This window comes from Hyposmocoma kahamanoa, unplaced genomic scaffold, assembly GCF_003589595.1.
Source record: "Hyposmocoma kahamanoa isolate Upper Pololo Valley unplaced genomic scaffold, ASM358959v1 232, whole genome shotgun sequence".
Lineage (NCBI taxonomy): Eukaryota > Metazoa > Arthropoda > Insecta > Lepidoptera > Cosmopterigidae > Hyposmocoma > Hyposmocoma kahamanoa.
The window spans coordinates 2,058,163-2,072,019 of NW_020653750.1; the positions used below are offsets into that span (position 1 = coordinate 2,058,163).

The following is a 13,857-nucleotide window of genomic DNA, read 5'->3' on the forward strand; positions in this document are numbered from 1 at the left end:
ATTGCAAAATTACATATTTAGTATTTAATTACCGATGAAATGTGATTCCGTTTGTTTTGTAATTATGTGATGTTTTATTGTTTTTCCCACACCACCGAATAGAACAGCACGACATTGTTAGATATATTATCTTTATTACAATAAATACAGAATATTTTTTGGATTATTTGGAGACGTACACACAGGTCAGTAGTTGGCCTGTCTATACTGCAGTGCAAACGGGAGTTGATATTTATAAGAGCTGTATCGCTAATGTGTTACCAGGAATACAAGGCCTTTATTTCGTCTCTATTTCTAGTTATATACTCGATGAGATGTAGACACGCGACTGTACTTCTTGCAAAATTGATATTAACGGCATTTTGAGCCAACATTGTCTGAGTAAACTAAAATTGGCAGTTACTCGCCGACTTTCTAAACTTTAGTAAGGATAAAGCAACCAGACGGGTTACGTATCTCCTAAATCTAAAGCAACTAGACGGGTTAGGTATATCCTAAATCTGAAAGCCTCAATCGACCTTGAAAAATGAGGTGACGGTAGATTTGTAAGAACCTTGGCAGTGACATGACACAAAATTCAATATGGCAGACACTGAATGACATGATGTGAAACCAGAGCATTCAGTTTTTGCAATTAACGCGGTCACATTGCGGTCAGGATTTTTGCCACATTGAAAAACATAAAAAGTGACGGATTATGACAATAGGATTAAAATTAACCTAAATCGCGACTTGACGAATAAAGAAACATGACAGTAATCGTATATTGTATTAAATGATGAAGTGTTTGGTCTTCGACTCTGGTATGAATTGCAATACATTTTGAAGTTTAAATTTATTTATTTTGAATAAGCGGATATTTCATATACATATATTAATTATATTGTATTTTAAGATAGTTAATACGGTTTTGCAGTGTAAGGGTGCTGGTGAAGTTACAGGCACATGGAACATGCCAACTCACGTTTCAGGGTGAGTGACGCAGTGACCTCAGATCTTTGCGATTTAAAGCTCTGAGTGGCACTGCAACTGTTATGGATAGGCGTGTCGCTTACTACCAGGCGCACAACTTGCTCGTCCCGTCATTTAGTATCGTGATAAAAATAAATAGAGCTTCTTACACAACATTTCATCTCCTATAGTTCTCCAATAATGCTCGCGTTAAACGTTAATAACGAGCTTATCATGAAACACATTGGCACAAAAGTTCAGAGTTCTTAAGCTGCTAAGAGGTGGAACTCTGTTTTAGTAAAGTTCAGTTCTTATATAGCAGTATAATTAAATAACTGATTCACAAGCAATTCTAGTATCATAGTTAAGCTCTCTAGCACAGTCCATTAACGTCTCGAACTCCGGGAAAACTGGGTAACTTTTGCTAAAGACAGAAAGGGGACTTGTGAAACTACAATACCGTGCTAATGAAAGATTTTAAGTTTTGACTATTTTTAGTTTTTTTTGTGATTGTGATATTCACGTAATTTATTAGAACTATAATTAATATGCACGGTATAATTCGTTATGTAGACACATATTTTTTTGTAAGCAGGGACGCATTTAGTGGCCTCGGTGTATACATCTAAATATTAGGGTTGTAAAGTAACATAGATAATAGTTTTTAGATCTCTAGGGAACCTTAAAGGAAGTAACCGGTTGACAATTTCGAGGGCGTAACGTTTTACACTGTGGGCGTTGGATGCTGAGTTTCCTGGTTCGATTCCCGGTAGGACCAATTTGGGAAATGAACTTTTCTTAATTAATTTTGGTCTGGGTGTTCTGGGGAGTGTCTCAGAGTGAGTTCCGTTCCACGTAATTCCCTAGTTTGAGACCAGGAAATTGGTGTAGTAAATGTGCTATTTCCTTGTTTATTTAATCATTGCCCTGGAAAACACAATAACATTTAGAAAAAAGGAAAACGCAGACTAAATATACTAATTATTTTGAAAGACATTTCTTCCTGCAGACCTAAATATTACAAGACGCAATAATTACAATAACGGCGCGTGTACACGCTAAGAAAAGTCGCCGTGTCTAAGCAAGAATTCGTATCGTTTCTGCACACGAACTGTGTACACAGCCTCGGCGCCGGACAACAAAAAATCTTATATACCCCCGGCTCGACGCACTCTGCCGGTATTGTATGGGGCGCATGGTCAGTAAACGACACGTTTATGCGCGTGGACTGGTGTTGCAAAGCACCATTGTTGCACCATTAATTTTGTTGCGACTAATAAAATGCTTGATTTACTTATAAGTGTAGTAGAGAAACGACCCGTATTGTGGGACCAAACCTTAGAGATTTATAAAGATAAACAACACACCTTTGAGGCATGGAGAGAAATATTTATTATTCTTAAGGAAGATTTTCAAGAAATGACAAATACAGAAATAAATTAAATATTTGATAAATTTTTCTTCATGTTATCGCAATGTAAGATTTCTTTAGTATCTTCTTTTCTTATAAATTTATCTACCATTTTAGTCAACATAGTTATTCCCACAGTCGTTAGTAAAACGACAGCTACCTGGAAGACTCGTTAATGCACTGACACGTTTACCCTACACATGTCTGCCCGAAAGCATTCGTATCGTGTACATAGTCATCATTTTCTTGTCTGCAACAGACACGACATATTTTCGTGTCTAGATCCGACAAAGTTCTTGTCGTGTACAAGATTATTCTCATCTTTTCTGCAGCAGATGTGTCGACGCATGTCGATTTTCTTAGCTTGTACACGCGCCGTAACGGGTTTATGTGCACAACAAAACAAAAATTATGTAATTAAAAAAATATCAGTAACATTAAATTATAATAAACTATATAAATACTTAGATAAATACATATTACATAATATAATATCTATTATTAAACTACGAGGGTGGGTTGATCAATATTTGTCATTAAGCCATTGACTTTTTGTAAGTCGATGCACTAAGCTATTCATTGTATTCAAATTTTTATTGAATTGATATTCAATTATTTTTATGTGAAATTACTCCACTAGTTTGTTATGATTATTATTACAATTTATTTATTTTTATTTCTTGATTCTGAACTGCTTAACTAAGCAACTAACGGTACTTTTTAAAATGAGCGCGAAAATAAAAGAAAGTAGAAATAAAAACGTTAGGTGAAGTCTATGTACGAGTATTTTTTGAAGATGAAGAAAACGGAATTCCGAGTATTCCGTTTCTCATCTGCAATCAGTGCCACTACCATGGAACATCAACACTTGTCAATTATGATACGAACTATTGCCACACCGCAGTATTCACCAGATTTGACTCCATTTGACGTTTTTTATCTGATTTTTTTACCAATTTGCATCAAATGCGGAAGTGATCGCTGAAACAGAGGCTTATTTCTCAGTTTGACAAAAAATATTTTTTTGAAGAAGTTGAGATATCGCTGGTCAAGGGGTATAGAGTTAAAAGGAGATTAGAGAAAAATAAACCATCATTTAAAAAATATGTTTTTGTCGTCACGAGACTCAAACCTAAAACTCGTGTTACCAAAAAACAAAAACTCAATTTGTGTTCTGTTAAATTAACATACTTATTCTTGATGCACCATTTTGAGAGTATTGTGGTAAACTATATATTATTTTATATGTTTAACTTCGAAATTCACGTGGTTTCTTAAAAGCGTTTTAACTTTTACTAAATAGCAAGTCTACCGTCAGAGGAACTCGCAACGGAATGGAGAGCAGTTAGCTCATCTTAATTTAGTGTTCTTGTTTGCGGTAAATACCAATTTGGAGCTGGTTGTTCGACTAACTTTACTGAGCAAACGGCCAAGTGAATGAATGTATTAGAATTATGCAGCGGTAATCAAACGTAGAAATTAATCTGTACGTCCCTAATAAAAGTAGGTGTAACTGTTTAATTAAGTATTTATTAAAAATGGAAGTTAATTAATTTGCTACTCCGCGAACCCAGTGAAGGTTAAATCGTGCAAAATATCTGCGCTTGTGTTGAATATTTTTCCATGTAGTTAATTACCCACTCTCCCTCCGCATAAATAACACAAGTGCAACTACAGTCACAAACCAGCACCAAAAATATACCCAACATGAGTTTCGCCTCTCTACGAGGCATCCTCAGGGGCTGTTGACTGCTCGACACTCGGCCAAATAGTGAGCTCAAATATAGTGTATGAATGATCTGTGGTGAGCTCGTTTAGAACGGTTGGTGTATTTATAACCCCAGTGTTGCTATTGCTTAAACCCGAAAATACCCATAATAAAGGTGATGATGCAAAATTCAAATGTTCATTTATTATACAACCCCTGTTGTTGTACCTAATTATTTCCATCTGTTCTAAAACACCCAACAGTCAACAGTCAACAGTCCCTGAGGATGCCACGTGGAGAGGCGAAACACGTGTCGGATATATTTTTGGTGGTGGTTTGTGACTGTAGTTGCGCTTGTGTTATTTATTTTATTAATTTTTGGAGGGAGAGTGGGATAATTTACTGCATGAAAAAATATTATACACAAGCGTAGCTATTTTGCACGATTTAACCTGGGTTCGCGGAGTAGCAAAATAATTTGCTTCATTTTTATTAACATGGACTTGTACAAAGCAACGCCTGAATCTATTAATTACTTAGGTATTTATTACAGACGTTTAGATATTGATATCATCTGAACAATGTTAATATAGTGAACTTGAGCTAGAGTAAATTCACAATGAACCGGTATCAGGACGCTCGATATAGTTCTTGTCATGTATTATATATTATTCAGTGTATTGAACGATTTTGCATTCGTTCTCCACACAGCGATTCCCTGCTCTCACCCGTTTTTGATCAATAAACCTTCATTAACTTTGTGCAATTAAATGCTATAATTAGAATTCCAAATTTGTATCATAATTTAGTAATGCATGAATCTATTTCCTTTGTTGCAGTGGATTGCGCGCTGGTATTAAATGCATAGACAATTACACTGAAGTATGTATGGAGAAACATGAACAAATTGTCTTTAGGAAAATATATTCTGGTATTACGGAAGTCGTCAATGAGTTGTGTACTAGAGGAGCTTATCAAAATGAATACTTGAAGCACGCTGATTGTGTAAAGAATGTGAGGTCGGAATACGAAGTTTGCAGCAGAAATTACGAAGTGACGTTAACTTCGTTGAGCAATCATCAAGCTAGCGACCAGTATCATACGGATCAGCGCGATATCAACCATGAAGACACCATGAGAACAGTCTGTTGGTGAGTTAAATCATATCCTCATATAATTATTTTTGTATCAATCCTATTAATGATCAATTTAGATAAGGACTTAAATGAAGACTGTATACATTTTGTCACCTGTCAAGGTTTCGTTATCATGAATAGCTTTAAGTCAGGCGGAATTTGCCTGATTATAATTTTGCTTTAATGTACGAGTGTTCCAGAGACTTTGGGCAATCCAAGGGCACAAGTCTCTAAGAGTTTATTGAGCGCTTAATGAATTTATCACCCTAATCCCGCAGTCCCTTAAGTTAAAACAAGGGAGGCCAAAAATACGATTGCAAAGCCTTTGACTGTTCGAATCTTGTTGAATTTGTAATTAGTTCGAGCACAAATTTCGTTCTTCAATTAGATTAACAAAGTTGTTGAAAGTTTTGAAAAATAATCGGTATAAACCATACCACTCTGTAAATTGGGAATCCCATAAAACAAGCGCTTCGTTTTTCTTAATAATAATTCTTATTTGCTTTTTTCCTTTGTACGTTTTTAAGGCGATTAAGCAATACGCTAATGAGTTTCTTATAAACTTGTTATTTGTAAGCTGGAGATGACATCGACGACGTCATTCAGTCTTGTAAATTGAACTGTCATGGAAGTTATCAAGAGAGGACCGGGGCGAGCACTTCAAAGAGTCTGGACGTTGAATATTAAATGGTCCTCGTTAGGACTATTTATCGAACTCGTACCAATTCTAACTACGCGTCCGAGATGATTCCAGCAATATCAACGCTTAGTACAGCTTTACGTATATTTATCTCGAAGGGAACCATCCCATTCAAATTTACATGCAAATTACTTTAGGTCTGTGCGTCAAAAGTATCCACTTTTTGGCGACCCTTTTGTCTTTTATGCGTTTCTATTATGTTGTTATTATTACTTGTACTTGCAAATTGTATAATTTGAAAAACAGTGAATGTTCTATATTAATTTTCTTGTTTGCCTGTTTATTAATCTCCAGCTTTTCCCGTCGACTTCATTCGCGTTATGTGCTAAATGATTTTTTTGTGTGGGTGTTTATTATCGAATTTAAGTCATTCATAGATCATATTTCATTCAGATCAGTTGAGCTGTTTTTGACTTTTCCAAACATCCGTTCGTTTATGTAAAACTTTGACTTTAATAATATTTTTGGGATAAACTTTGAAAAACATCAGACAAACAGTCTGTTACTACGGTTATTGGCAACACTCGTTAGATAATTTTGAATCTATCTCAAAGAATTAGTTCTTTTAAGACTACTAATGAATAAAACGTTCTTACTTTAAATTTTCTATCTTTTATAGTACATGAAATGCCTTCTTTAAAAAGCTTACTGAAAAGAAATGAAAGTTGAATGAAGCGAAGCTTTTTTTTCTTCGAAAGTTATGCGTATTTGTAATATTTACCTTGGCCAAATGACTAAGGCTTTAAAAATAATTAAGAGCGTAAAACAAATACTAAGTAGCAAAGAAACAAATGATAATAAAGTGGTCATTAACACTCCAAAATCCTCGGTAAGTTCGGCAGGTAGGTACATTTTATTTTTTGCGTATTATAACGTCATTACGGCTGTGTTTTATTATTCGTCGTTCGTGAATTCTATTGGATTCGTGCGACACTTAGGATATTTTGGCAGTTAATGACTTCGTTATCCTCGCCATTTGTAACATTTGAATCAGTAATTTGCCACAGTAACGCTTTAGGAGTGGCCTATGTTAATGTGAAAATCGCCTTAGGTGTAATTAGAAAAGATATTAAGAGCTAGACGTTTAAGCAAAGATTTCGTGTCTATAGACGAAGGTTTATAATTAACTTTAGTATAATACTAGTCACTTAAATAAAATTTACTTACATAAGTTGTCACGCCGCAAAAATGCATGAAATTACTAAGAGTGGTTACACACGGCGACTTTTACCAGCGATGAAAACGCGCGTTCGTGAAACGTGCGATTGCGTCGCTACACTTGCGATATATAGGCGATTGCATCGATGCGAACGCGCGCCTGCTTCGATACAATCGCGCGATTGCATCGATACAAACACGCGATTGCATCGATGTTATCGCCTACAAAGCCCAAGTGTAGCGATGCAATCGCGCCTTTCTATCGAAGCAGTCGCGCGCTTCCATCGCGTTTGCATCGCTGCTTAAAATGGCGCGCGTGTGTAAAGGTAGACGATTAGCGACTGCATCGCTACTGCATCGCGTTTGCATCGCTGTGTGTAACCGCTCTAAGGGTTACCTCAAAATGGGGCAGCAATCGACTCGTCGAATGTAACCTTATTTTGTAGAAAATAAAGTTTAGCTAGTTTAGCTTACCTGTATAATTTTGTTTCCGAAATCATTTGAGAATTTCTTAAAGAAATGTCTTTTCATTGTAACTTATAACTAGACAAGATTAGTAAAAGGGGTTGAGAAGCTTTTGGTCAATGAAAAACCTGAAGAATGGAAAATAACGCTAATCCCTAGAAAAACTCATGGACGTTCATATTCTCTCCGTACTTACGGTACTCAAATCTTGGTCTTTGACGAATCGTCGGAAGTTCGCACTCGGGTTATGTCAGCGTGGCATGGAACGCAATGCAATATTTTGGGAGTAAAACTGTCAGACCGCGTACGGAACAGTTTACTGCTCTCCAAAACACAAATCGTTAAAGTGGTAAAAATAAAACGCTATGAAATGGAACTGACCCTTACACAACTCCCGCGTGTCAAGCGAGCTGTGGGTAAAGATCACCACGGAATGGATCCCACCAAACGCAAGACGGAGAAGTGAAAGACCCAGAAGGAAATGGCGTGACGATCTTGATGCGTCATTACGAGTGGAAAAAGGGAAGGGTGGCTTTTGTCCTGCAGTGGGATAGTAACAAGCTAACAGCTGAAAAATGAAATGAAATCGTAACTTAGGTACCTATTAAGTTATAATATTCGTAGGATTACGATGAAAGGTCGTGTTGCTATTTTAATATAATCAAGTGTAGGTTGTATTACTAAGTACTCGTAGGGAATTCGCGTTCGCATCATAACGAAAATCTATCGTGGAATAGAGTAACAAAACTCCTTTTTTTTCAATTCATTAATTTGGAAATTGTTTCAAAACAATTTTATGAAAGCTTTTAAAACATTTGTATATGTTATTTTGTCACGGCTAGCGCAGCCCAGTTTTTCTATTAAAAATATTTGTTTGTTATCGCAGGATTCACACACGGCCGCCCACGCGTTCACAATGGAGATAAACAAAAACACTATTTTCTACTGAAAAACAATGAAAACGTGAACGAACTAAGTTTTAACAGCTCCAAGTTAAAATAAACAATTTTAAATTTTATGCTGTTTGCTTAGTTGGTTGGTTTTGATGTACAATGCGCTCTGTTCAGCAATACAGCCAACTATTACTTCATTGAACAATGAAATAAGAATTTTGGAACAAACGTCAATTTACACGAGCTCTAAATGTCTGCGATATTTCAAGGGCTGATTAAAGTCATAAATACGATCAACTTTTACTACGTGAATTCCTCTGAATCTCAAAAAGAAACAGCTCTGTCATTAGAATAATATTTGGGTCAATATCTTTTCGACATGCAGACACATCCCCATATTTGTTCGTGATAATTGCAGATCTTTCGGGATGTCGCGGATGATTTTAAATAATTAGTTTGGTTTATACAAATTCGTATATGTTCGCATTTCTTCAGTTGTTAAAAACATGTTTTAAATATTTTTCATTAAATTTAAAATATAATATTGTCTCAAACCACAATTCTCCTGTTTTCCTGCCGAAAACTAAAAATATGTTACACGTTCAAAATTCAATTTTCAACGATTAAGCTTTTACAGCGCAGTGGAAATGAAGTTATTGTCTACGGAGGTCACGTAGCTTGATTAACTCATGAATTCTAAACTGTTTTTGACGCTTTTCCTTGAAATTCGTGTTCATTAATGATTCGTTTGGGTAATAATGTTTTTGAATCATTATTATATTTTTTTGTAATTGTTAGAATACTAGATAACTAATGAAAATCATTTTTATTTTATTATTTTCGGATCGCTTAAAACATAATTATTGTTTAAAGAGTTTAAGTTACTGACAGGCCATATCTCTATCTTAGACGGTGCTAACGCAAACAGGTCCGAGGAGATACTTCGAAAGTTTCCCATTTATGTTTACTTATTATATAATAGATAGTTATTTAATAGTTATTTTATTTTAATTCAATATTTATTTTTATATTATGTTTTTATGGTAAGTAAGAAGGTCGTTAATGTAAAGCCATGAATTTCAATCGATATGTACTGGGAGGTAGGCTTTTGTTAGAATAGTTAAGATACTTATAGGCTTCAACTTAGAGTGATGCCATGCGATGCGTTGCATCGGCGTTGAGACGTACCTAAGCGGTGACGCTGCGTTGTACGGACAACGGTACATCAGACTACACATTTTTGTTCGAAAATCGCCTCCAGTGCAACGGAACAAGATACGTCAATGTGTAGCTTGATGTGCTGGCGTGTATACATTATAAATAAAAACTACATGTTACATGGCGCGTTGAAACGGGAGACGGAAGGCGTACGCATCGGGGACGCATGAAGCGGGGAGGCGTAGTGCAGTGCCGATGACGACAGGGCGGTACTAATGCAACGTTACGTTGCGTTGAAATTATAGCGTTGCAAATGCACCGGCAACCTACGTGTCGCATCGTTGTTAATTGTCAGACAGTCCATAGTTATTTAGAAATGTTGTTTTTCTTCCAGTTCATTCCAAGAGTACCTACTATGTTCCGAGCGGACGGTACAGCGGTCATGCGGCAACGAAGCGGCTCACTTCACTAACACCTTTCTGAAGCGGATGGCTTCTAATATTATAAAGGTTTGTTATATTTTGAATACTTTTTTATTATGACGATGTATAGTGCCGTACTATGAATATTTTTATATAACACTTCGCTCTATTTACAGTTGTTAAACTCAACGTCAAATTAAAATCTCACATGGCGACTTTTGTTCCTCTATTTGTGAACGAAACAATTGTTTTATGATGCTTTTGTTTAGTCACAAATTCACATCATAGCATTGTGGTGCAAATCTATAAGAAGCACATTATTGGAACTAGGACTCGAAATCCTTTGTTAGGTACTTTGTAAATAATTTTACTCAATTAATTTTACTCAAATCGCACGTTCAAATGTTAATAATTAAATTCAATCAAGAAACACGACATTCAGGAGATAATTTTATTGAGTTGTGTAATTAAAATTACCAGGTAACAATCGTTGAACAGTCACTGGTATCAATTATTTTTAATGATTCAATTTTATTCCGTGATAGGTTTTGTTAATTATTTTGTTTTATACACAGAACTACTGCCTAGAATATCGGGGCTCCGAATGTGGTTTGCCAGACGACGCTTCCCTCCCAACACAGAGCGTATTTTTGTTAGGTGTGGTCATCTTTACGCAACTAATTCTGTATTTAAGTGGCAATTTGGTGCCAGCGTAAACTAGTTTTTGAAATTGTTGGATAGAAAAACAGCGAATTTAAAATAGACACTGTGGCTTAGTGTACAAGTTTGCTGCAAGAGTGCAATTCTCCGTGAACTATAAATAATGATTGAGCCAGTTCCTTTGGTGAAATTGAAACTAAATAGTTAAGTATCTAAATATTGGTGGCCATTCCGATACGTATACTTTCATGATTAATTTAAAAGACATTAATAGTGTTAATGTCTTTTACACATTTCTGTTTTAGTTTTTCCATAGTAATTAGTTAAAACGTGATGTTTTTCCCCGTTTCGTTGTTTTCTTCATAAGATTATTTTTTTACGCCATCGTTTGGATACTGATCTCGATTACGGTGTTCGATAATTCCGACAACGATAACTCTTACCTACAAAAATAGTTAGTTCACTTTATATACTTGTTTTCTTTTTAGATTTTTTAGATAAATGTAATGGATAAATGAATTAGTTACATATAAGTATCCTACGCTATTTGTGAAATCAAATTAATATTAAATTTTGAAGTTTAGGAAATGAAACTATTTTTCGGATCTGAATCACGCCTATTTGCTCTTTCAAACAAACCAACGTTTCGGGTAATTTACAGATCCCATGGTCCCGGTTGACTGATCAATGAAGTGTTGGTTTATTTGAAGGAACACATACGCGACTTAGTTCCGAAATTTTATTTTCTATGTGTAACAACCGTGAAAACCTAAGAAATCGAAATTTTGGAGTTTTTTAGAAGTATGCTTGTCGCAATGGACCTTATATTGACATAATCTCATACAATATTTAAAGTCTAGTAGAATGTTGGTCCGGTTTGTTTGTAATGAAGAAACTTCCAAGAAGATACATAGGTGTAATGTAAGTAACAGGTATCTTACAAAGGTTTTGTACCTTTGATTTAGTTCTTTTTGTGTTGTCAAGTTTTAAACTGTGGTGTTTGGAATGCAAAAAGATATATGAGCTTTAAGAATAAACTCGTGAATGAGATGGGTTTTGAGATTTGGCTTTTGTATCACCCAACGTCGTCGTATTTCAAATACAAACAAACAAGTTCTCATGTAAGATTGGCTGGCAATTTCTCAAAAGAATGTTCTAGATGTGCTTTAGAATAATATCAAAGTATTTTAAGGAAATCATTTATTTATTTTTCTTTGAATGCCAAATATTTTATAACCAAATGTTTTTATTTTTTTGCGACCAAAATAACTCCTAGATCAAGTATTTTTTGTAACGTTTTTATTCCGCTAATAATTTTACAAAATCCTGTCAATAGAAATACTTTGTTTGCACAGTCTAATATCATTTAATTTCAAAAAATTTTATTTCCGGCTTCATAAAAAAGTTTGCAGGGGAGCGTTTGATGAAAAATAGATACTAAATAGGAACGAATTTATTGTAATAAATATGTTATGTACTTTAAAAGTACCATATTAATTGAAATATTTATATTGTTTTAATCACAATTGGTTGCTCAATTTACTACTGAAATTTGAAATAATTTGTCATTTTAATAATTTTTATGTTATTTATTTCTAAAATTAATATTAATTACCTTTATTTCGATTACTGTATCATGTGCACGCACGTAGTTATTTGAAAACACGCAATGCACTTTGTTTCCTAATAATTATGTATAAAATTTTAATCTAAATAAATTAACTTATGAGATACTACGCAAATAATCTCAATCACTAATATAATTTATTAATTAGTTCAATATACAAGGTTATTTATAAAACACTAACAACTTCGTAGAATTATGTTACTAACATCACAAATAACTATTTTTGATCCATAACTTTTTACAAAACATAATAAATTTATCAAAAATATTTTTTTCAGTTTTTGCTGTACTATCTGATACTTTTTAGATCTGTGTATTTTCGTGTCTTCCCCGACTACCCCCACCACCGCTCCTGCGTTTTGCTGGTATTTACGCTAGCGCTTTCTTTTATTACTGCACAGAGTTGCCACTGTCTAGAGTGATCTATTTAAATGCTTTTATTTTTGAACGATAGTAAATGCTGATGAATTATGAAAGTATAGAACATAACTTGTTGTTTATGATGATAGTAATATATAGTCCTGCAAGGTTCTTAGTGTTGTACAAATAAACCTGTATAATTGTGTTGTTTACAATTATGTTAGACATGGAGAGGATGTTGTTCCGTAATAAACATAAGCTCAGAACATCCTGTGATAAGTTAGTAGCTGTATTAAATAAATTAGACGATTTATTAATTTACAGTTCCATAGAATATTTTTACATTCAATTATATTATTTATAGATCATTCTGGAGATTTTGAAATTGTAATTGAACTATATAGGTAAGGTAAGGTAAGGTACTTTTCTACTATTTTTTTTATTGTTTACTGGCTTTGAAAATGAATGAGTTGAATGTGGAATCCTTGAAATTGTACATGTAAGTGATTGTAGTGAAAAGTCGGTTGCCTTTCTTAGAACTATTATACTTTCCCCTTACATGTACATAGCGTTTAATCAAACGAGTCTCTGGGTAATTTTCAGGTTAGTATTCTCTACCTGATTTCGGTGTAATTTTTGTTATTTAAGAATTCGAGTATATTATGGTGAAACTATAAATAATATTTCAGGATACTACATTCGAATATAAAGTAATACGTCATGACAATATTGTAGAATTTTTAAATGATGAATATTGCCACCAAAATTAGGTAGAAAACACTAACCTGAAAATTATCCTTCTACTTGCAGTTAACTATTGTAAACAGTTAATTAATGGTACCTTTTGTCTGAATAAGTGTCTGGTACACGAATTACATGAAAGAAACGTAAAACTAAAAAGATACTATGATAGATGATTAGTTTAACATAAACATTATGTGTATTATACATAACTTCCATCATCCTAATTTCTATAAACTTTATATTAATAAATATATACTTTATACCACGTAGAATTATCATATCTAAACGTTGTAAATTATTTTAGGCTTAGCATGTGGAATACATTACGTATTGCGCAATATTACATAATTTTACATGTATTTGTGTATATTACGGTAATGTAACTATTTTTTTAGGTATATATCATTTTTTTAAATCGTATCAAGGTTTCGGCATAATATAATAAGAGAAGTTTGGTAACGCCA

General features: G+C 34.1%; 1 protein-coding gene across 1 annotated transcript in view; it reads left to right on the forward strand.

Moving 5' to 3' along the window:
• LOC113228523 overlaps positions 1-12,226 on the forward strand; it is a 41,890-nt gene extending 29,664 nt beyond the window's left edge. Inside the window, exons 3-5 of the mRNA XM_026461862.1 lie at positions 4,910-5,221; positions 9,975-10,089; positions 10,578-12,226. Coding sequence (XP_026317647.1) covers positions 4,910-5,221; positions 9,975-10,089; positions 10,578-10,718 — 568 coding nt within the window. The 3' untranslated portion in view covers positions 10,719-12,226. The remainder of the gene's footprint in view (positions 1-4,909; positions 5,222-9,974; positions 10,090-10,577) is intronic.
• Positions 12,227-13,857: the final 1,631 nt, after the last annotated feature.